The 24,525-nt window shown below is 46.6% G+C and overlaps 1 protein-coding gene across 1 annotated transcript in view; it reads right to left on the reverse strand.

The window, feature by feature from the left end:
* The window catches only part of ARK2C (arkadia (RNF111) C-terminal like ring finger ubiquitin ligase 2C), a 119,311-nt gene that overhangs the window by 13,059 nt on the left and 81,727 nt on the right, over positions 1–24,525 (reverse strand). The window contains exons 2-3 of the mRNA XM_074994360.1: positions 10,480–10,789; positions 4,066–4,191 (exon numbers count right to left, since the gene is read on the reverse strand). Coding sequence (XP_074850461.1) covers positions 4,066–4,191; positions 10,480–10,789 — 436 coding nt within the window. The remainder of the gene's footprint in view (positions 1–4,065; positions 4,192–10,479; positions 10,790–24,525) is intronic.

Here is a 24,525-nt window from a genome sequence, read left to right on the forward strand (position 1 = left end):
GAAACTAGTGTTCTCAGTAAAGGGCTGGGTGTTGGAAAGATCTGATCACTTTCAGCAATTCTACCCAGGACCTCTTCATGTAAAAACACACTCCTTTACCTTCAAGTGAAGGCAGGCTCCACTAACGCACAAATACATTACAGGGATGTTTTTACATCTGTCACTGGGTAGACTAGTACAAGCACCCTGAGGGGATATGATTCACCCAAATATGGAGACAGATAAATATACATGCATGTGAGCACGGAGTGCATGCACACACAGGTTTTCTGACAGCCACACCCTTTTGTTTTATAAAGCTATTGAACAACCAAAGCAAAATAAGAGGGTAACTGATGAAGTGGTGCTTTATAACGAAAATAATTAACACTGCACACACATGGCTATTCCATCCTGAAAGAACCAAAAACACTTGTGAGTGCACAGAAACGGGTCCAGATTCTGCTCTCTTTGGTTTCAAATGGGAATGCTTGAGAAAAAGGGACAGAATAATCCAGCCACAGTTATACTGAATGTCAAGGTTACAAAGCTACCAACAAGAAAATGGCAGAATTTAGGCTGCCTATGCAACCTTAGTTCTGCCCCCTTGTGCATATGCATTTAGGAGCCAGTCTTTCAGCAGAGCACCCCTAGAATCTGGTTCTTCCTCGTTGTTCAGTGAGAATACATGTCCTTTTCAATGCATGCTAGTCAAACCATTTCCTGCAAACAGAATTCTCAATTTCCTTCTGGGCTTCTTGGTCATGCTCAACACTGTAGTGTCTGAGTGCTTCACAAGGACAGAAGAACATGAGATGACCAGCCAGGGACATGACTGAGGATGACAAGGGACCGTACCAGGGACTGAATGCAACCAGACTGAGGGAGGAGAGAATACCACCAAGGACATGATGGGAGACAATGAGGGACCATGGCAGGGGAAGCACTGGCTTCCATGACCTAATGGACTGAGTTTAATTGGACTGAACTAATTTTTTTTTTATTATTTGAAATCTTAGGACTTATCCCCACTAGGGGCAAATTCATCCATTTTGTATTTACTTATGGTGATAGACTAAGACTCTGCTATACGTTTTGGAGGTTTGCCCAGGGGTTGCTTATTGGCTTAAGTGTAATTCACAACACATCTGTATCTAGGGCAAGGAGGGCTACAATGTATATTCGTTCACTATCTTAAGTGCTCGTTAACTGCCGTAATACGCACCGTATCCTGTGCAGTTTGGCTTTGTTTGATTGGAAACATTTGCTCAATAGAACTTCTTTAATCTGCGTTCTTCACAAAGATGGATGATTTTATTTCATCAGCCCTACAAGTGGAATGGTGCTATTACTCCCAGATGAGAGATTGAGATCCAGAGAGACTAAAATCAAAAGTACGCCCTAGTTTAGAGCGTCCAATCTGAGACATCTAGAGCCAGACATGTCAGTGTATTTAGCATTCCACAGCACTTTACATGCTGCATGTCCAGTTCCCCTTGACTTCAGTTTCAGCCGTCAGTGCTCCACATTTCCATAAACCAGATGTCAGGACACTGGCACCAGAACTGAGGAGGGGACAGGAATTGGATCCCCTCCCACTTTTTGAAAATGGACAGGCCTGGCACTTCCATGTTTTGCTGGGGCAGGCCCTGCCCCTTTCCTTTCCTCTCCTCTCATCTACCGCCACTCAGGCCACTGTGGAGAGACTGGGGAGCCTGGGCAGAAGTTGTTGGGAGCTGTGTGGACCCTCCACGTGGCCTGATGTACAGGCAGCTTGAGGGCAGCCTCTAGGCCTGTCTTGCTGTCCCCCACAACTGCTCACCTGGCCCAGAGCAGGTGTAGGTGAACTTAATTCACATCTGCTCCCCACAGCTGCCTGCTTGGCTTTCCCTGACCAAGCTGTAGCCAGGAGAGGGGACTTGGATGCTCCACCAGCCCATGGTTAGAGCTGCCCAAGCGTAAGGCAGACAGGCAGAACTGAACCTGGGACCTCTGGAGAATAGTGCATGAGCCCCATCACTTGAGCTAGAAGTTAGCTGGCTCTCAGCCAAGGGTGCAAAGGAGATTCATCCTTTCTGTCTCTCTGTAAATGGTCTAAGTGCCACTACATGGGACAGTGAACCACACCCAGTAGGTATGTGAGCTACATAAGCAGCTGTAAGGAGCCATGGACCCTCTGTCTGCCTGGGGTAGGGGCCCCAGAAAGCAGGGAGTCAGGAGGGGGACTGCTTTCACCTCCCCCCTGAAAGCTCTCTCCTGGTCCCACTTCGGCTTCCTACTCAGCAAGGATTGAGTTGGGGCTTCAGGGGTGGGGGGGGTCCTGGTCCTCCCACTTGTGTCCAGGCTCTGGCACCCTTGTTCCCATCTGCCATGTTAGGAATGCAGAAGCTGAGGAACACACAAGTAACACTCTTTTTCTAAAAGTCTGGTTTAAATGAATTGTTTCCCGCTGCACCAGAACTCTGTGGCGGAGGCAGGGATAGACTCTGGTTCTCCAGGGCAGCATCCAACTGCCTGAACTAGGAGATTCTCCTTCCTTTTCCTGCAAGTCCTGCATCATCCACTGTGCGTCTCTCAAGGCCAGGCTCAGCCTGAATGTCCCAATCTCATCTCACCTATCGAGCTAAGCTGGCTAGTTCTTGGACAAAAGACCAGCAGGGAATCCCAGTGGCTGTAGGCAGCTTTTCTTCTCTTTCTGCTCCCTGATCCAATCGCACCCCTGGGCAGAGTTCTCCTGGGCAGCATTCACCGACTCCCTCTATCATCCCCTCTCCTCATGCCCTGCAGCGCAGATCACAGAAAGAGGCAGGCTTGTGGGCAGAATGCAACGCAGTAGGGAACCAGAGACATCTAGGATTGTTGAGCACGACATCCAGTCTGCTCTGATGCGACCTGAGGCTAAGGCAGAAAATCAGGGCGCTGTAACTGACTCCCTGACTATCTGCTGCACCCCGCATATGCTGGAAACAGCAGAAAATCTGCCCTACTAATGCTGTTCCCGCTAATTTTTTCCAGCCATGGGTGGAATAAATGTTGTTTGTGCACCAAGGCATGTGTAGATGTGCACCTCCAGCAGAAACACCTGCTGCCCCCTGTGGGTGCTTGTGGGCGCTCTGCTAATCAGCTGAGCGGCACCTGAATTTCTCCTGGGTGGCTGCCCAAGTGCTCAGTGTACAGGGAACATAGCCCACTAGATGGAACTAAAACTGCAGGAAGGATACAGATGGGGCTGTGTTGGGAGCTGGACAGGACCTTACTTGCTACACAAGTTCAAAGATATATTATTGTAATGCCAACAGACCCAGGTTGCTAGCCCCAGGGATAAAACCTGCAAGCATAGGGTCTAAAGCCCTGCACTCCACCACATGAGCTAAAGGCCAGCTGGCTCTCAACTGAGGCTGTAGAGCAAACTTCACTCACCTCAGATGAGGTCTCAGTGTACCACATGCTTCCCTGGGCTGAGGAAGCACATCCCAAGCTTCTGAGACCTTCCAGCAGTTTTTCCCTGCTAATGCACCAGTTGTAATGCCAACAGACCCAGATTGCTGGCCCTAAGGATAGAACCTGCAAGTATAGGATCCAAAGCCCTCCACTCTACCACATGAGCTAAAGGTCAGCTAGCTCTTAGATAAGGCTGTAGAGCAGAGACTTCACTCACGCCATTTGAGATCTCGGTACCTCTGGGTACTACATTATATTGTGAAAAGTGCCACGGGAATGTTTTCACTCATTTATTATAACAAGTCAAAGTATACAGCAACGAAGGGTCCTGAGGCACCTTATAGACTAACAGAAAAGTTTTGAGCGTGAGCTTTCGTGAGCACAGACTCACTTCTTCAGATGCTGGGCATCTGAAGAAGTGAGTCTGTGCTCACGAAAGCTCACGCTCAAAACTTTTCTGTTAGTCTATAAGGTGCCACAGGACCCTTCGTTGCTGTTACAGACTAACACGGCTACCCTCCGATACAAGTCAAAGTATAAACATTTCCCTGTAGTTCCCAGGGGCCATGATCTTCCATGACCACAGCGGCTCATGGCTTTGGATTTATGCCTCATTCAAAACACTGGGGGAAACAAACGACTCACCAGTCTGTGCCTTCAGCTAAGTACCTGGGCTGCGGCCCCATGGGTTGAGGAGTTTGCAGTTGGTGGCCAAAGTCAAAGCCTGGGTGTAACCGATGAGGTTGAACAGACAGGCGCTCCTGAGTCCGCCTGCAGGGGTGGAGAGAAGGGCAAGAGGGTTTAGAGTTGAGAGAACAAGCCCAAACGCTGTCAGAGGAGTTGAGTACAGGCAGACTGTCAGGTAAAACAATGTGCAACTGAGAGCTCCATCACCAAACACGTCTTCCTTCCTTCCTGCCTTCAAATCAGAGGTGGGAAAGACACCCTTCTCTTATGGAATTTTAGCTTTATGTCATGCTCCAAGCACCTCATAGTAAATAGGGCAAGAAAACAGCAGCAAAAGAAATGGTCACCCTTTTAAGGGGTTACACGCTACACGGACGAGGCAATCATGGGATGAGAGGAAGGGGCAGCCCAGTTAGAGAGGTCATGGGATTTTTCTCCAAAATCACATATAAGGTCACGGGCAGTGGCAGATGGAAGAGAAACCAGGTCTCCTCAGTCACTTTTTAGCACTTTATCCAAACTTACTTAGTTTACAAGCAAAACAAACAAAACAAACCATATACCTGGTTCAGCTCCCACTTATACTCTCCAGATCCGCTGTCTTTGTCTGCAAAGTCAGATTACTAACCTACTGTTACGAATGGAGCTTCACAGGATTCTCCACAGATGGTCACTAGGAGAATTTGGCTCTGCCATGGAATTAATCTACAGACCACAGCAGCTGAGAGGCCATGCTTGTACATGGGTGTGGCACCTGGGCCAAGCCACTCACCACCTGTGCAGTCTCCTTAACAAAAACAATGACATTATTAAGAGTGGTGACTGGTGGAGTTACCTCTGATACTACAGTCACCCAGGCAATGCACAGACACATGCCTTATTGGGGTGACCAGTGAGGAGTGACATGGGAGGCCCCCATGTGACCCCTCCCAGGCTGGGGAAAGATCCTTTTCCCCACCAATGGTGCCTAAGGTGCTAGCAGGGCTGGGGTGTGGCACTGGCAGTGGGGGACTGGCCCTCCCTCATTCACCAGCAGTTTGCTTTGCTCCCCCAGATGCAACACTTTCTCTAAGAGCAGCTCTCCCTATGCCTCTTGGTACTGCAGCTGCATGCACACTCTGGGGTTGCTCTGCTTTCACCCCATCAACTCCTACACGATTGTTAAACTTAGCCTGGACCAGTCCACACAAGAGATTCGCTTCCTGGACATTACTGTGCACATAAGCGATGGGCACATAAATACCACCCTATACCGAAAACCCACAGACTGCTATGGTTACCTACGTGCCTCCAGCTTCCACCCAGGGCACACAGCATGATCCATTGTACACAGCCAGGCACTAAGGTACAACCGTATTTGCTCTGATCCATGAGACAAACATCTACAAGACCTTTACCAAGCTCTCCTCAGACTACAATACCCACCTAAGGAAGTGAGGAAACAGACTGACAGAGCCAGATATGTACCCAGAAGCCACCTGCTACAAGACAGGCCTTGCAAGGAAAACAAGGGAATACCCCTGGCCATCACATACAGCCCCTACCTAAGGCTTCTCCAATGCCTCATCAGTGATCTGCAACACATCCTGGATAATGGTCCTTCATTAAGAACATAAGAACATAAGAATGGCCATACTGGGTCAGACCAAAGGTCCATCAAGCCCAGCATCCCGTCTGCCGACGGTGGCCAATGCCAGGTGCCCCAGAGAAGGAGAACAGAAGACAATGATCAAGTGATTTATCTCCTGCCATCCATCTCCTGCCCTTGTTCTGAAGGCTAGGGCACCATACTTTATCCCTGGCTAATAGCCATTTATGGACCTAACCTGCAAAAATTTATCAAGCTCTTTTTTAAACCCTAATAGAGTCCTGGCCTTCACAGCCTCCTCGGGCAAGGAGTTCCACAGGTTGACTGTGCGCTGTGTGAAGAAAAATTTCCTTTTATTAGTTTTGAACCTACTACCCATCAATTTCATTTGGTGTCCCCTAGTTCTTGTATTATGGGAAAAGGTAAATAATTTTTCTATATTCACTTTCTCCACACCATTCATGATTTTATATACCTCTATCATATCGCCCCTCAATCGCCTTTTTTCCAAACTGAAAAGTCCCAGTCTCTCTAGCCTCTCCCCATATGGGACCCTTTCCAAGCCCCTAATCATCTTAGTCGCCCTTTTCTGAACCTTTTCTAATGCCAATATATCTTTTTTGAGGTGAGGAGACCACATCTGCACACAGTACTCGAGATGTGGGCGTACCATAGTTTTATATAGGGGAAGTATGATATCTTTTGTCTTATTATCGATCCCTTTTTTAATAATTCCTAACATCCTATTTGCCTTACTAACTGCCGCTGCACACTGCGTGGATGTCTTCAGAGAACTATCCACTATAACTCCAAGATCCCTTTCCTGATCTGTCGTAGCTAAATTTGACCCCATCATGTAGTACGTGTAATTTGGGTTATTTTTTCCAACATGCATTACCTTACACTTACCCACATTAAATTTCATTTGCCATTTTGCTGCCCAATCACTCAGTTTGCTGAGATCTTTTTGTAGTTCTTCACAATCCCTTTTGCTTTTGACTGTCCTGAACAACTTGGTGTCATCTGCAAACTTTGCCACCTCACTGCTTACCTCATTTTCTAGATCATTGATGAACAAGTTGAACAGGATCGGTCCCAGGACTGACCCCTGGGGAACACCACTAGTTACCCTCCTCCATTGTGAAAATTTACCATTTATTCCCACCCTTTGTTTTCTGTCTTTTAACCAATTCCCTATCCATGAAAGGACCTTTCCTCCTATCCCATGACCACCTAATTTACATAAAAGCCTTTGGTGTGGGACCGTGTCAAAGGCTTTCTGGAAATCTAGGTATATTATGTCCACTGGGTGCCCCTTGTCCGCATGTTTATTAACCCCTTCAAAGAATTCTAATAGATTAGTTAGACACGACTTCCCTCTGCAGAAACCATGCTGACTTTTGCCCAACAATTCGTGCTCTTCTATGTGCCTTGCAATTTTACTCTTTACTAGTGTTTCTACTAATTTGCCTGGTACTGATGTTAAACTTATTGGTCTATAATTGCCAGGATCTCCTCTAGAGCCTTTTTTAAATATTGGTGTTATATTGGCCGTCTTCCAGTCATTCTCAGAGACTTTGGGAGGCAGGCCTGTCCTCGCCTACAGAAAGCCTGCCAACCTTAATTCTCACCAGCAACTACAGATCACAACACAGTAACTCTAAACCTGGAACCAATCCCTGCAACAAGCCTTGCTGCCAACTCAGCTCACCTATCTACACCAGTGACATCATCACAGGACCTAACATCAACCATGCCATCAGGGGCTCCCTTACCTGCTCATCTACTAATATAATATATGCCACCATGTGCCAGCAACGCCCCACAGCAGTTTATATTGGCCAAACTGGACAGTCTCTATGTAAAAGAATAAATGGACAGAAATCAGACATCAGGAATGGTAATGTACAAAGACCTGTGGGAGAGCACTTCAATCTCCAAGGACACTCAATAACAGATTTAAAAGTAGCAGTCTTAAAACAAAGAAATTTCAAAAATCAAATGCAGAGAGAAATCTCTGAGCTGCAATTTATTTGCAAATTTGACTCCATTAACCAAGGATTAAACAGAGACTGGGAGTGGCTCGCCCCTTACAAAAGCAGCTTCTCTGCCCTGGGTGTTAAGATCTCCACATTAGACTCTGACAATGGGGCACATCCCCCCATCCGAGCTGACTTGTTTTTTCCTCTTTTGCTACATACTACTGATAATGAGCCATTTCCACTCTGACTGAACAGACCTTGTCAGCTCTGGCCCTCCCTTTTACTGGGACCCCACTCTTTAAATACCCCCCTGAAACCCCCCCCACTCATGAATCTGATGAAGTGGGTCTTTGACCACAAAAGTTTATGCTCCAAAATAGCTGTTAGTCTATAAGGTGCCACAGGACTTCTTGTTGTTCTCGAAGATACAGACTAACACAGCTGCCTCTCTGATACATGGGTATAGTTGGAGAAAGACAAAAACTGTGTATGAACAAGACCTGAAGTACACCAATGAGCTCAGATTATACAAAGGGTCAAACTTCAGCCTTTATGTAGTCAAACTCCCCTTGACATTGATGAGGTGGGTGAGGTAGAAATACACTGCACACATTGGGCCTGAGGGAAGTTTGCCCGAGCTGGGACTGAGTAAACCTATGTAAGGTACTCTAGATATGGCCCACATGAAGTTAATCTGATGAGTAAATAAGTTCCATTTTTTTCACAGTCACAACAGAGCCCTCACACCGCAGGACATATTAATAGTTCACTCACTATTAATAGTTCAAAAGAAACTTTGTCCCATAGATGAGCTATTCCACAGCTGCCAGCAACAGAGATTCCTGCACTTTCCTCTGAAGCACTTGCTGCTAGCTGTTTTCTTGGACAGGATACTAGACTAGATAAGCACTTCCTGACCTTTTCCAGCCTGGGACCCTCTGGGAATTGCCTCCCATATAGCTGGCATCACCTACGTAACAATGGAAGAAAGGCACAGGGGGTGCAAAGCTAATACCTCCTTTGTGAATGCACAATGGAGAATCCCGCGGCCACAAGGTCAACAACCCTTAGACTAGGTGGACTACAGATCTAATGATCTTCTGAGGACATTTCACTGCACTGTATAGTTTCAAAGAATGCGGTGTATGAGTCACTAATAAATACATACTATCATTACCCAATCCACAAATATATTTGCTTCTAATCAGTAAACCCACCTAAAGAACTAACCCATGCAAAACAAAACAAGCACAAGAAGAGTAAAAGAAAACCTCTTGAAGGCGAGAAAACATATGGAAAGGAGGCAGTCTCTCTCCACTGTCATCATAGCAAACCCTGCATTATTGCAAAGTTTCATGTTTTAATTCTTGACCACTGGTATAACCCACAAATGGTTTCCATATGTTTTCAAACAGGTTGCCCCATCTTATGTTTTATATGAGCCACTCTCTGAAGAAATGCAGCTGCAGTGATGCTACACAGCAACTTCCAACTTTGTGGAGTTAAAATTATTTTCTTCACAGTCACCCCTCCAGTCTGAAGCCAAGTCACCTTCCTTGACTGAACGTTCTTCCAATCAGAAGCATCCTTTACTGCACTCAGCTGAATTACAGCCAACATGCCTACATCCAGGATAATGACCTTTGGCACCCTCACAATATGCACATAAACGTGAACAGAGTATGTGATGAAGTCTCTTATATGCTTGTGAAACCTGCAACAAACATTTATATTTCTCATACAAGCTGCTGATTGTCTCATTTGCCCAGTATAAGTTATGTACAGTTACTGATTCTCCTGTCATTTACACCTGTAACTTCAATAATTCAGTTCAGTGACCCTAATCTGAGAGCAGACTCTGCCTTTGAACTTTTAAATTCCTGTCCCCAACTATTTTATAATTAAGAAGCAAAATATTTTCCCCTTTATCTTTGTGTAACTGTCACTTATTGCAATCTCCCTTGTGCTTTTAGGCACTCCCCCTAAACATAACGTATATACACTGTACATGCTTAATGAATTTCCTCCATGCATCTGAGTTTGCTGAGCCCTGGGGAGGGCAGATCAGTCAGGTGTCTTCTGTAAGGAATTACTCAGGGTTTTTGATTCATACATATTCAATACGGTGAACATCACTCTTACTGTTTTTTTTTAATTGAAAAAATTAAACCTATTGGCTGATTTTCAGAAGAGCTAAGCATCTACATAGCCCATTCTAGCTAGGTGCTTGTAGTGTGGCTCTCCCATATAACCTCCTAGGAGCGACAGACCCTCTTCTTCTTGATGACACCTAACCCCAAAAGACCACAGCTTTGTTGCCAGCTGAATCTGTGCAATTGCAGACTAACCATCACAGGAAGCTAGCTAAAGATGCTGCTGCAGGATATCACTTGCCCAGAACCCCTTTTCAGATCCTAAAAGGACAGGGCCATTCCTCCACCATAATCTGAGGTGGTCTCATTGACTTCTACATCTGAAAATCAGGCCATGGGCATATATCCCTTCCAGCAGGTCAGATGCAGGTAGAACCTCCTTTGACATCCAACTGGACAAGCCTACTTTGACCTCAACCCCTTCGTTTTACTGCGTTCCTTGAACAGGACATACAGCTCGCTTCATCCCTGATTTAAATGTGTGACATCCTTACTGATGACACTGGGTGTCAGCCCTAACTACCCTAGAGGTGAGCTTGTATAGTTATGGCTCCTCTGGAGGAAGAGATACCGCCCTTGAGAACCGTGGATTGGCTGGGGTGGGTCAGTCTGGCTTGCAGCTGGCTGCCCTGGTGGCAAAGCCACTCACCTGGGATGAGGCATGAGCCTGCGGTGCTGGGCCTCAAGGAGCTGCTGCTGGAGGAGGTATTGCTGGTGTAGCGCCTGAGGTAGGAAGGAGGGTCCTGTCACATCCTGAAACGGCAGGGCTGGCAAAGGGGGCAGGGGCTGGTGTAGTGGGCCATTATGCTGGTGAGCTGTCGCCATGTGAGGGTTCAGGCCTGGCTGTGGCTGGACAGGGTGAGGGAGAGGAAAGTCAGCTGAGATCTGAGGCTGGGGGCCCAGGTGGAAGTGCCGGCAGGAGGTAGCATGAGGATGCTGAGACCTTTGGAAAGGAGCACCTGCAAAAAAAAAAAGCAAGGGTGTCACAGAGGCATCCAAATACTAAGGCTGTGCAACAGGCCTTATGCTAGAATACCCCATCGGGACCAATGTGGAGGGCAGAAGATCACACAGCCTAACAGAGGTCTTCCCTCTCTTAGCATCTGCATGCCTGTGACCTCGTTTCCAAAGGTGCCTCCACAAAAGACAGCAGTTGCATTCTGCGTGCAGAAGCTGGGTAACGGCATGAAACTGGACAGGACATCTTTACAGCACACAAACACTCCTGCTTTCACACGCCAGCCTGCCACACACTCCCAGGAGTTAGGAAGAAATGGCGTCTGCCCCCCAATGCCATCATTGTCCTGGGTGGGAGTTTTACACCTTTTTCTGCAGCACCTGGCATTGGCTGCTGTCTGAGATAAGATCCTGGACAATCCAGGCTATTGGGCTGATCCAGCACATAAATATTCCATTTCGGTAGAACTTCCACATTCATAACAGCTGCCCCCTTGGCTGGCAGAGCCATCCCAGCCATAGGATGAGGTGGGACGGCTGCCCCAGGCCCTGCACTTTTGGGGGCTCCATGATGGCTGTCCCAGCCATGCTATGGACAGGAGGATTACTTGGGGCAGGGCACAGCTGTGGGGGCAATCTGAGGCAGCAGCAACCACAGGGGGTTGCCTCTCCCTCTCCATGCCACACTCACCTTGAAGGGTGAGCGGCGGCTGGCTGTGCTCCACCACTGCCTCCTGACCCACTGAGCCATGCCTGTCCTCAGGCAGCTCAGAGGCCTCCACTTCTAGCCGCCACGGAGAAGCAGGGCGCAGCCGGCTGGGAGGTAGCAGTGGAGTGACACATGGTGAGTGAGGGAGGGGCTGGGGGGAAGAAGGTGACCCCCAGCAACCGCTGCTGCCCTCTGCTGCCTGCCCTCTGTCCCAGGTAATCCCCAGCCAGGCTGGCCGGGGAGGGGGCCAGGGCATGTGGCATGGAAGGCTGCCTGGTGCCCTGTGCCTGGATGACGGAGGGGAGTGCGGTTGCCCCAGGACCCGCATCCCTCAGGACGGCCCTGTTGGCTGGCATATTACACACTCACTGAAAAAACAGCCCTATGTAGGAAATTAAAAGACAACAATGTCATCATCCAAACAAGTTTTAGTGTGTGTCAGTCTTTGTCATAGACCTCAAAGGTTTGTTAGGATAAGCCTTCCAGTACAGATGAAAGCTGAAAGCCTCAAATCTCTTATCCTCTAAGCCTGAGGCTCTCTCTGTTAGGCCCAACTGAAACCTTATACCCAATGAAATCCAGCTTGCTTGTTTTGTCTTGGGAGGCCTTTCAGTAACATCTGTGAGATACTGCCTAAACTAACAGTAAACCAGGTGCCATCTGCTACAGGCCCATGTTCCTCTCTCTCATGAAGAGCACAGCTAGTGCTAGCAATGGGCCAAAGGACACCAGAGTTCAACTCCCTTCTGTACCACAGGTGTCCTGTGTCACCTTGAGCAAGTCACTAAGGGTAGGCTGACCTGGTCAGGTCCATCTTCCATGGTTGAATTTCGCGTGCCTCATGGGAATGTGCAAAATCAAACAATCAGGGGTTGACAGTTGACCCCTGTACCTCTCCATCTCGCGAGGGGTAATGGAAGGTTGATGGGAGAGTTTCTCCCGTGACCTCCCTCTGTGAGGCTGGTCAGGTAAGTCAATCGTAGATAAGTCGATTCCAGCTATGCAATTGCCATAGCTAGAATTTCATACCTACAATCGGCTTTAAGATCTAGTGTAGACCTGTCCTTAGAGCCCAGGATGTTAGGGCCGAGCACGATGGAGTGTAAATCTATAGCACACTCACTGTTGCCAAATGGGAATAGAATCAGAGTTCACTCCAGCACTGTTAGCATCCTGTGCTACGTAGGACAGCACGGCACGGCAAACTATAGTACTGAGGATTCACTCCTGGATTGTGTCATGTTAAAGTTCTGTGAGACAAGGCCCTAGGTTCTCTTTGTCTTAGTGCCAACCTGTAAAATGAGGATAACAGTCCTACCTCACAGTGATTTCATGAGCGTAAGTGGATTAAATATGGTGAGATGCTCAGACACGAATACACGGGGGGGACCATGTAAGTATCAGAGACAAAAAATAATCATGTACACTTCTGTGGAGCTTTTTATCAAACATTAATCTGCTTCACAACACCCCTTTATAGGTCGGTGGTATTATTCTTGTTGCCATCTCCACGTCTGCGTCTGCACTACAGCAATCTTTCGAGAGAAGTTCTTCCAGAAGATCTCTTCTGAACAAACTTCTTTTGGAAGAGCATGTCCACACGCAAAAAAGCGGATCAAAAAATCAATTCGCTCTTTCATAGACAGCATCCACACAGCCCTCGCTCTTTTGAAAGAATGGGCCAAGGATCAAAAAAACCCAGTACGAGGACTGCTCTTTCAAAAAAAGGGCCCCTGGGGTGACTACACGTGCTTTCTTCCTAAAACCAACAAGAAGTCCTGTGGCACCTTATAGACTAACAGATATTTTGCAGCATAAGCTTTCGTGGGCAAAGACCCACTTCGTCAGATGCAAGAGTGGGGGTGTTCCAGAGGAGATTTTAAAGAGGGAGTCTCAGTCAAGGGGAGGGCCAGAGTTAACAATGTCTGTTCAGTCACGGAGGATGCTCACAACTCCACATTAACTGCTGATAATGGGCCACATCCTCCGTGACTGAACTGACCTTGTCAAATCTGGCCCTCCCCCAGACTGAGACTCCTCCTTTAAACCCTCCTCTGGAACCCACCCCCCACTGACGAAGCGGGTCTTTGCGCACAAAAGCTTATGCTCCAAAATATCTGTTAGTCTATAAGGTGCCGAAGGACTTCTTGTTGTTTTTAAAGATACAGACTAACTTGGCGACCCCTCTGATTTTGAAAGGAGGTGCTCTACCTGATCTGCGAGTGGAAGAGAGCTTCCAGAAGAAGAGCTGTGTTCTTTCGGGTTTGGAGTGAATGAGTGCATTTTGTGTGTGGACGTTCTGTGTGTTCTTTTGAAAAAGGGCTGATTTTCTGAAAGAACTTGCTAGTGTAGACACAGTCTTAGGGTTTTATCAAAAAACTCACGTATTGTGTGGAGTCCCATGGTGCCTCATTGTTCCTACTGAAAAAGACTAACACAGCTGCCCCTGCAAAACATGAGATTTCATGCTTTCCTTCATTGGCACAGTGGTATTAAGAAGAAGTAGGAAACAGAACTCCATACCTCCTCAATGAGACATGAGTAAAAACTGTTTCCCCAAATTTTCCCATCAGCTACACTACTGTTCTTGGGTAAGGCCATGCTGCTGGCGTCAAGTTATTTCAGGAAAATCTCAGCTTAAAGCCCTCAGACTGTGAATCAAATACACCCAAAAGACTCGACACCCAAATAGCAAATAACGCAAACTACACATTTATCCTTATTTTAAAGAAAGTCTTGAGAAATCTAAAAAAAGTTCTGTTTTTAGGGCTTGACTTACTCAAGTTGGCCATACTGGATTCACTTTATAGATAGGCTATATGGGGCATATGGAAGTTAAGTGACTTGCCCTCGGATATACAGAAAGCTACTGGCAGAGCCATAATTAAGGCCCAGGTAATGAATTGGCATTCATTTAACAAAAGGGGCTGTGATGAATGAAGGGTGCAACTCCTCACTACAATTCTTTACAACTCTCCACTGTAATTTTTCTCTGACCTCAAGACAAATATTACTATGTGCCACACTGAGTCTGTGGATGTGTAGGGGTGGCACACTGATCCCCCAGATTAGCCCCCCCCACACACACTGGCACTCCCCAGGCTATACACTCCCTGCCATCATTAAAGTGAAATGATTTCTCCTTCTGTCCTCCTTGGGGTACAGAGAGGGATGAAGGCAGGGCCAGAGTTGATGGTGTTGTATATGGCACCCTCTCTTGGGGTGTACTACCTCACAGTGTGCCAGAAGCTCTGGGAGAAATTCTGCTTCTTGAGGCCCAGCATTCCACCACGAACTCCCTCTGGGACGGCACATCTCCAAAAAGGATCCCCACTGAATGCACCATTCACCAGCGGCTTAAGATCCCATCTTACTGCAAGTCATTAGCCTCATACACTCTACCACCAGCCATCCATGCCCCATTTGTGCCCAAAATAGGATTGGTTCTCAAAGGGCACTTACATAAACAGACACTCCCCTGTCTCTTGAAAACACAAGAATGATTCTTGCTGGACAACACGCTCCTTTGACAGCTTCAGTTAATCTATTGCCTACCCAGCACATTATCTGGAGACAGACAGCGTTCAGGCAGGCCCCTCTGTATACAGGAGCCTCTATATGTTACTGAGAAGATCCTGTGTGCCACAATCTGGCTGTAGAGGCTACATCTCCCATGAGGCTTTGGGAAGAAGAGGGAAGGAAAGTGGCACTTTTGGGCTAGGCTGGAGGAAGAAGATGGTGGTCTCCCTGTTGTTGGAGAGTTAAGACTGATCAAACAGACTACTCCAAGGCAGGTGTGGTGTTTTCTCCCATCTAGGAACTGCTTTGGGGAGCTACAGCCTGCTAATGAGAGACCCTGCACAGAAGGAACTTGATCTCTGTCTTTTAAAGTGCTGCAGAGGCCAGCTCCAGGTCTGGGGGCCTGGTCAGCTTGTTGCTTTGCCTGGACTGACACACACAGCCCCCACCACACTGTCTGTGATCCAGTGGAACATCAGCTGCGTGCCAACGCAAGCCAGTAACTGGAGCTTTGATAATTAAAGAGTGTATACTCTGGGGTGGGAGAACTGGCGGCCATGCACATGCTAGTTACATAAATTTCATTTATTTCTGTGTACATTGTTAATTGATTTTATGCATGTTTAATCTATAACCCTGTTTCCTTAAATTGTTAAGTCAAGGAGTGTGTTAATTCTAATTTGGTCTCCTTGGCGACCTCAATGCAAGAGTTGGACGTGACCAACAGTCCTGGCCCAGCTGCATCGGTCATCACAGTATTGGGAAAACAAATGAAAACAGTCAAAGGCTTCTCAAATTCAGGTCTCAGTATCAGCTCTGCATCACTAATACTTGATTTAACTTGAAAGAGTGTCATATGGTTTCATGGCGCCACCCCAGATCCAGTCACCATCATCAACTTCACCTTGTACTGGTACGCAGGAAACATCTCAATGCTGTCAAATTTACACGCATGTACCACAGCACAGACTGATCACTCCTTGACCATCAGCAGAGTGAAAATCGTCCCAAAGAAACTCTATATGCACTGAAATGCTTTGTCTTCACAGATGATCTCACTAGCAAAATGGAAAACAAACCAGACCAACAAACCATTGATGAAACATGGTTCATGGTGAGAGATGCAATACACAATTGTGCCAAATCTGCCTTTGGAGCATGTAAATTCTCCAACAAAGACTGGATTGATGAAAATATATGGAGATATACATCTCATAGAACTGGAAGGGTCCTCAGGAGGTCATTGAGTCCAGTCCCTTGCCCTATTTGGCAGGACCAACAACCATATCTTTTTTTAATCTATCTGCCCCAGATCCCTGAATGTCCTACTCAAGGACTGAGCTCTCAACCCCGGGTTTAGTAGGCCACTGCTCAAACCATGACATTCTTAGGCCTCTTCCCAAAGAAAAACATAAAGAACCCATCTCAAAGCACAAGAGATTAATTTCAACTTGCAAGATCTCTACTTCAGAAAGAATCCAGGAGATGTGCAAACAACTATTGGGCCAATCTATGTTCTAATATTCAAAATGGAAAATCGCCAGGAAATGACAGAATCCCAGCTGAAGTCCTGAAGGCAAACAAGGTTGTACTCTTCTGCCTACTCTATGATTTACTCCTAAAATGTTGGAGAGCAGGAGATGCCTCACATAACATGAAGTATACAAACACCATCACTCTCTATAAAAACAAAGGTGACAAGGGTGACTGCACTAACATCTTGTTATTGAGCATCACAGGAAAAGCATCTGCCCATGTCATTCTCAAACGCCTGCAAAAACTCGCAGATCGAGTCTATCCAGAAACACAGTGTGGCTTCAGAGCTGGCAGATCAACAATGAACATGATTTTCTCTCTTCAACAACTGCAGAGAACAAGGAAAGCCATTATACATCACATTTGTGGACTTAACAAAAGCGTTTGACACAGTTAGTAGATCAGGACTATACAGAGTATTAACGAAGGTTGGCTGCCCAATGACCCTACTCAAGCTCATAGCATCCTTTCATGAAAACATGAAAGCAAGAGTGCAATATGATGGCTCTACATCGGAACAGTTTGCAATGAACAGCAGAATCAAACAAGGGTGTGTTCTTGCTCCTACCCTCTGCGGCATATTCTTCTCAGTTCTACTAAGCTGCGCATTTCAAAACTCACACAGAGGTGTGTTTCTCCACACAAGAATAGATGGCTCTCTCTACAGGCTGGCAAGACTCAAGGTCAAAACTAAGGTCAAGAAAGTCCTCATTAGGGAACTCCTCTTCTCAGATGCAGCAACGAAGGGTCCTGTGGCACCTTATAGACTAACAGAAAAGTTTAGAGCATGAGCTTTCGTGAGTTAACTCACTTCTTCAGATGCATCTGAAGAAGTGAGTTAACTCACGAAAGCTCATGCTCTAAACTTTTCTGTTAGTCTATAAGGTGCCACAGGACCCTTCGTTGCTGCTACAGATCCAGACTAACACGGCTACCCCTCCAATTCTTCTCAGATGATGCAGCTGTCATAGCTCATAATGAAGACACTCTATAGTCATTGATGGATTCTCTGTCCAGAGCCTGCAAGTTGTTTTTCCTTGAGATATGCATGAAGAAAACTGTTGCATTCACTCAAGATATACCTCAGAGACCCAATGTCATTCTGGATAACAGTCCATTAGATGTTTTCAACAATTCTGTTACCTTGGATCTACTGTCACCACAAACTTATCCATGGACGAAGAACTGAACATCAGAATTGGGAAGGCAGCTACTGTTTTTGGCATACTTATGAAAGGTGCATCCTAAGCTGAGAGTGAAAACAAAGATACTAATCTACAAGGCATGTGTATTGAGTATCCTACTATATGGTTCTGAGGCATGGACCACCACTCAAACCAGGAGAAAAAAACTGAACAGCTTCCATCTTTGCTGCCTCTGCAGAATTATTAATTTCACCTGGCACGATAAAGTTTCAAATACAGATGTCTTGTCAAGATCTGGCATACCCAGTCTCACAGTGATCTACAACAGCAGAAGATTATGTTGGCTTGGTCATGTGAGAAGAATGGGTGACGAATGTCTTCCCAAAGAAATCCTCTTTGGTGAATTGTCATGTGGGTTGAGAACAAGAGGGAGACCACAGCTAAGATTCAAGGATACATGCAAAAACACCATGAAGAAATTCAACATCAATCCAAAATCCTGGGACTGTACATCATCAGACTGAAACACCTGGCAACAACTGCTATAACAGGGCACATCATCCTTTGATAGTATATGCACAAGCCGTGCAAATCATGTTAGAAGGAAAAGCTCTCAGAATCAAGAACACGGGAATAGATTGACATGCGGTTATTGTAGTTGACCGTGCAAATCCAATATTGGATTGGTAAACCGTGAGAGAAGCAGCAGCCTCAAACGCTCCCATAGATCCTCACCGCTGCTGCTAACCACCATCTCTCGAGATGAAAAGGGGCGATAGTTGGGAGTTTAACCCAGACTAAGATGGGAATAAAAGTTTCCCGGAGGTTTCCAGAGGCACACCAGTAAGCGTGTACAGTCCCAGGTGAAGGCACCCTCATTTTACAGAGCTTTAGAAATCAGAGGTGGAAAGGGGATTCCCAACTCTCCAACATCAGCACAAAGGCACTCAGGATCTCTTGTAATATTAAACCCATCAGGCGCACAGGCGCACAGGCACACAACTGAGTGCTGCCTGCTCCCCAGTAACTGAGGGAAGAGAGAAAAGGGGTTACACTTGTGAATGGAATGGAATTCTCCTGGATTTGCCCCAGTGCAGCTTAGATCAGATCTAACCCGGCCGTTACATTTCTTTACTGAGCTTAATGGAAGAGGTCTCAGAGTAAAGAGCACAAGACCAGGCTCCACGCTATTTACTGAAGTAATATTTTTTCTATTCTTTTTTCTCAGCCCACCTTTCAGTGTCAGCCCAGATTTGCATTTGACCAAAGAATCATGGCTCATGAGATTCTGCATCAGATGAGAACCTGATCCATTTATTTCAGCATCCCTTTGTTTAGACAGTAATATTTTGCACCGCAGAGAGAAATCCATAACTAAAGATCTGGCTAGAGACACCACTCTGGCTCCATATTTGTGCTTCCTGTAATGGCAGCAGGAATGCCATTTTTCACATTTCAGAGCAGTCCTTGAGCTTGTTGGACATTTGTACTGCAAAGACAATTATGCTGGAAATGTGCACGTTACATTCCAAAGCCACTAACTGCAGCCTTCATGTGCCAGGCTCTGCATAACCTGCCTGCAGCAGGAATTTGCCAAAAGGAAATGCAGGTCTAGGATTTAGCCAGGGAGATGGAGAATCAGATACTCCATGGGTCAAGTCACAGAGGGCACCAAGTTTTTAGCTCTATGGCTGTGTCTACACTTGCAGTCCTCTTTCGAAAGAGGTATGCAAATGAGGTAAATCAAAAATGCAAACGAGGCATAAATGTGCATATCTGACAACTCGTTTGCATAGTCTTATTTCAAAATAGCCATAAAAAAGGGAAGAAGCATTCTTTCAAAGATGGGGTTTACTTTCGAAAGTGCAGTGTATACACTGGTTTTCTTCTTTCAGAAGAAGCTATTTCTAAATAAGAATACGCAAATGAGTTGTCAGATATGCAAATTTGTACCTCATTTGCATTTTTGATTTACCTCATTTGTGTACCTCTTTTGAAAGAGGAATGCAAGTGTAGACACAGCCTATGTGAATGGGAGATCTGAGCCCCTGAATGGAGCAATGATAAAAGACTTTAATTTTTCCATTTTTGATCTGAGAAGTAAGCAGGGAATTTACTGGGAGAAACTGGCCAGCTCTCAGCCTACAGGACTGGGCTCTGCATTACAAGCTGCTTTCTTAGGGCCTGCTCCAAAGCCCATGGAAGTCAACTGAATGACTCCCACTGACGTCAATGGCCTTTGGCCCTGGTCCTCAGTCTCCATTCTCCAGATGAACTGGGAAAACAGTAACACCCACACTTGGATCGCGGAGGGATGAAGTGCTGCTGTGGCATTTGACCTGAAGCAAATCTGTGAAAACAGCATGCGCCCCTCCTTTCTGTACCAGCTGGGTGGGTCCGAAAGCCACCAGGGCCACCTCTCTATGAGCCCAGTTTCTTTACGTGCTTCCCTAACCAAGCACTCCTAGTACTTCCTGGATGCCTCTGAGCTGTGAGCAGAGGGTCCAGACTATTAACAATTTATGTGTGCTTTCTGTCTCTCTCAATGTTCAGTTGCCTCTTACCCCTAACTTTCCCATCAGACTATATTTAACTAGTACCTCAAAGGGATATCGGATCAGCAGCCCAGAGAGGGAACCTACTGAAAACAATACACTGCTGCTATCCACTATCCACAGAGATAACATATCACAGCTCAGCCAGAGACACCAGGTCCCACACAGCTGATAAAAGCTTAGCACCACCAGGCTCAAAAATCTCCAGGGCTAGGCCTGCATAAAATTATCTTTGCATGAAGGTTTGACTTTCCCCTTCATTTCCTGGCTTTCCCTTTGGGACTGATCACATTCGGTCTCCCACACTCATTGTGCACAGACTCCATGCTCGTCACAAAGCCCTCAATGATTTCTAACTACCCCTTTCTAACATCACATGGCAGACAGCATCCTGCGCAGAGTTACAGTTGTGTGACTGCATGGAAACCAATGTAGCAATTTTCCTCAGGCTGACACAGAAGGGGCAAAACGCAAAGATTTGTAGAAATGGCTCAAAAAAACAGCCAAGTCTAACTGCGTATCCCGTTTTGTCAGTCTTTAAAGCGCTACATTTCTGCTGCTTTGTTTTGCTTATCCAGATACTCGGCAGAAAGGAAGGTTATTTCAATGGTTATAGCAGTAGCCCACAGGGCTGTCAAAACCAGTGTTTCTTCTGCTGAATACTGGTGTTCTGTAAGCATTTGGAAACATACACTGATTGCATATATTTTCTATTATTAAAACTCGATACAATGTTACTTCTGCATTGCTATGATACCTGATTAAATTACTTCATTTTGTTTTTGCCATCTATGTTGCTGTTTGTTTTGGTCTTGGTTTTGTTTGGCTTTTTTTTTTTTTTTGGTCTGACAATTTTTTTAAAGAAAATTTTCATAGGTATTCTGCATAACAAAAAGAGACAGTTTGGTGTTTCATGGCCCCAAAAGGTTTAAGAAACACTGATCTAAACACACTAAGTGCTTAGTTTCAAAACAGCAAGATTTGGGTGGTCACTTAAGTCAGGTCTACACTGGGGGAAAAAAGATCGATTTAAGAGATGTTAACTTAAGCTGCGAGAACTGATGCAGCCTAAATCGATTTTTGCTGCTGTTCCCACAGCAGGAGATTGACAGGAGAAACTCTCCCATTGATTCCCCTACTCTTTGTGACTGTGAGTACTGGGTTGACGGCAACACCCTGACTGTTCAATTTAGTGCAGCTCCACTAGGCACACTAATCAAACCCAGAAGATGGATCCGCAGCACATTGATCTTTCAGTAAGCATAGAGGTACTGTTAGTGTGGACACGCTACTACAAGCTAGAGTGACACCCCAGCTTGCGGCCCACTGTGGCCTGCTCTGCACTTAAAAGTTCGGTAAATGTAGCGATGGTGTCAGGGTGTGAAACTCCTACCCCTGAGAACCAGAGCTACATCAGCCTAATCCCCTGCATAGACGGAGGCCACCTATCGGTGAGGAGAAGCACAGCAGCTGGGGGAACAGGGAAATACAGGGAGAGCATAAGAGACATCAAGCATGGGCACAAGAAACAGGAAGCTTCGCCTGCTAGGGCATGGGCTATGTAAGTGACTGGCCTGACTTCAGTCCCTAATTCCTGGACAGTGAGGACCCTGAGCAGCCAGAGTTGCCTATCTCTGGCCTGCCTGCCAGATGCACTTCGTTAATCACCTCAGATGCACCCTGCTGGTTAGCGTAGGTAGCTCGGCGCTCAGCTGGCATGTTCTCAGCATCCCTTCCTTAAGTGCTTACTTCTCCCCAGGCACCGTACGTGGGATGTCTCAGGGCAGCAGACAAGTTAGGGATAGGTATTGCACCGCTGAGCCAGGCAGGTCTAAGGACCTTTGAGGAGCTGGGCCTTAGTCTCTCTGTACCTCCATTCCAGTCTCCAAAAGGGGGACAGCAGCAGTTCCCTGTCTCACTGGGGCACTGGGAGGAATATGCTCCTTGAGGTGCTCAGATGCTAGAGTAACAGGGGCCCCTGTCATAAACTGCGGCAGACAATCAGAAAGAGAGGCTGGGGGAAAAATCACACCAGACCAGATTTTCTTACTTCCAGTTGGACTGGAAGCACCAGGCCACTTGGGACTGGTGGGGGTGGTGCTGGGACCTCCCCTTTTATTTCATCTGAAAGCCAAAATAGGCAGAAGGTTACCTCACAACACCAGTCAGCTCATGGGCACGCTACTTAAACACCTGAAGCAGATACCCGTCAGACAGCTGGAGGGTCCATGTGCCACAGCAAAGGCTTATTTAATACCCGTATTAACGATACCTTGGGGAAAGCCCTAACCAGAGAGTCATGTTCTAACCCAACACGTCATTATTTGCCTGCAGCAGAGCGGCAGCTCACATTAAAATAACTCCCAGTGAGTAGCAATAGCAGTCCCCTGAGAGGCAAGAGATGCATCTTCAAATCCCTTTATCTCAACACATCAGAGAGGAATTGAAGCGGGGTCTCCTTCTCCCCAGGCTAAGCCCCGAACCAGTAGGCTAAGGCCTAGAGCAACTCCTCCTTCCACTGTTTTGCCTGGACCTAGGTCTGTGGCAAGAACACCTACTAGAGTGAGCCTGTAGGCAAGATGGATGTGCCTATCTCCACCTACTTTGAGGAATCCGATGGGGCTCTAAGGGTGCAATAAAACCCCTGTGGCTGGCTCATGTCAGCGGAATCCGGCTTGTGGGGCTTGGACTGTGGAGTTGTAACACTGTGGTGTTTACATTCAGGTTGGGCTGGAGACCAAGTTCTGGGGGCTCACAAATGAGGAATGTCCCAGTCTCCATCCCAAACCCAAATAGCTACACAGCAACTCTACAGCCGCCAGCCTGAACCCTGTGAGCCCAAGCAGGGCACAGCTACCCTGACGTGTAAGGAAAGAGGCATTATGTCCCTGGCAAGCGACAGGCACTTACACAACATGGGAGCTTTTACAGCAGCAATTAAAGTGTGAAGGGATTCAAGTGCCCCTGGAATTTGGCAGCAGCTTAGTGGGGGTTTTAAGGTGCTCAGTAATGCCTAAATTTGGACTCAGGTCCCTAAAATGGGAGCCAGGCAACTATGTATTTTTGCAGATGTGGGGCTCCGTGATGACAGCCTCGTGTGGGAGACAGGAAACCAGGGGTTGCTTCTCAACTCTGTCCCCAAGAGAAAATGGCATGGCCCTGAGCAAGGGGTGAAGCATCAAACGGTGTTGGCCCCTATGTGTATGGTGCCTTAGAAGTCCCCACTCCCCAAATCAGCTCTTCCCCTGCCTCCTCCTAGATCCCTGGAGGGAATAATTTACAGCTGGGCTTTAACCAGTTACTAGCCACTCTGCACAGGCAGGCTCAGCTCATCCAGTTGGGGAACCTGAAAGGAGAAGCCAGCTTTACAGTCACACACCTATGTGAATCTAGGTTGCAGAGAGCTGACCAATTTTGCTGGGCCTCTATTTTTCCAGCTCTGAAATGGGAAAAACGATATTTCCCAGCCTCAGGAGGGCAAGATGTTTTAGCAACCCCTAGAATCATGCTTTGGATTCTCAGGGGGTAGGGAGGGGCACAGCAATAAGACAGCAGGGGAACAAACAACAAATGAATGAAATTGTCCCAGCAGCAATCAAGGTCAAGGTCAATTTAAGGTCAATTTGTACTTCAATTACAGCATTGCCAGCTATGCTGATGACCTCTAAGGCTGCTTTGCAGCTACCCAGGCTGGTTTTGCTACACGTTCTGAGTGTAGCTAGCCCAGAAACTAAGCACCTGCAGTTGCCATGGAGTGACAGGGCTAAGGATTAGTTTTCCTGTGGAATCAAAGGATGTCCTAACTGGGAAGTGTCCGATTTTACTCTATTCCTTTCCCTGCCCTGTGTTTTGGTACAAAGCAAGTGTCATAGCAACACAACCAGGGAAGGCAGTTTCTGATGGATATAATAGATGTTCGGGAGTATGGAATCCTGGACTTGTTCCCTGGCCCTGACACTGATACACTGTTTCCTCCATTGGCAAGTAACTTAGCTGCTCCATGCCTCAGTTTCCCCACCTGTAAAATGAAGCAATATTTAATTACGAAGAATGCTGTGAGGATTGACTGATGGATGTTTACAAAGCATTTTGAAACTGTTCAATTAATAAAGCTATTACAGGCTTTAGTTTTACAACCCTGATTTACAAGAGGATTACTCAGGTGAGTAAGGGCTGGCAGCTCAAGTCCATGCACTCATCCATATTCCATGGGGCATCTTTCAAGTGAAAAAAACAAGAAGCGGTCCTGTAGCACCTTAGAGACTGACACATTT

The sequence above is a fragment of the Carettochelys insculpta genome, chromosome 5 (assembly GCF_033958435.1).
Source record: "Carettochelys insculpta isolate YL-2023 chromosome 5, ASM3395843v1, whole genome shotgun sequence".
In the NCBI taxonomy this organism is placed as follows: Eukaryota; Metazoa; Chordata; order Testudines; family Carettochelyidae; genus Carettochelys; species Carettochelys insculpta.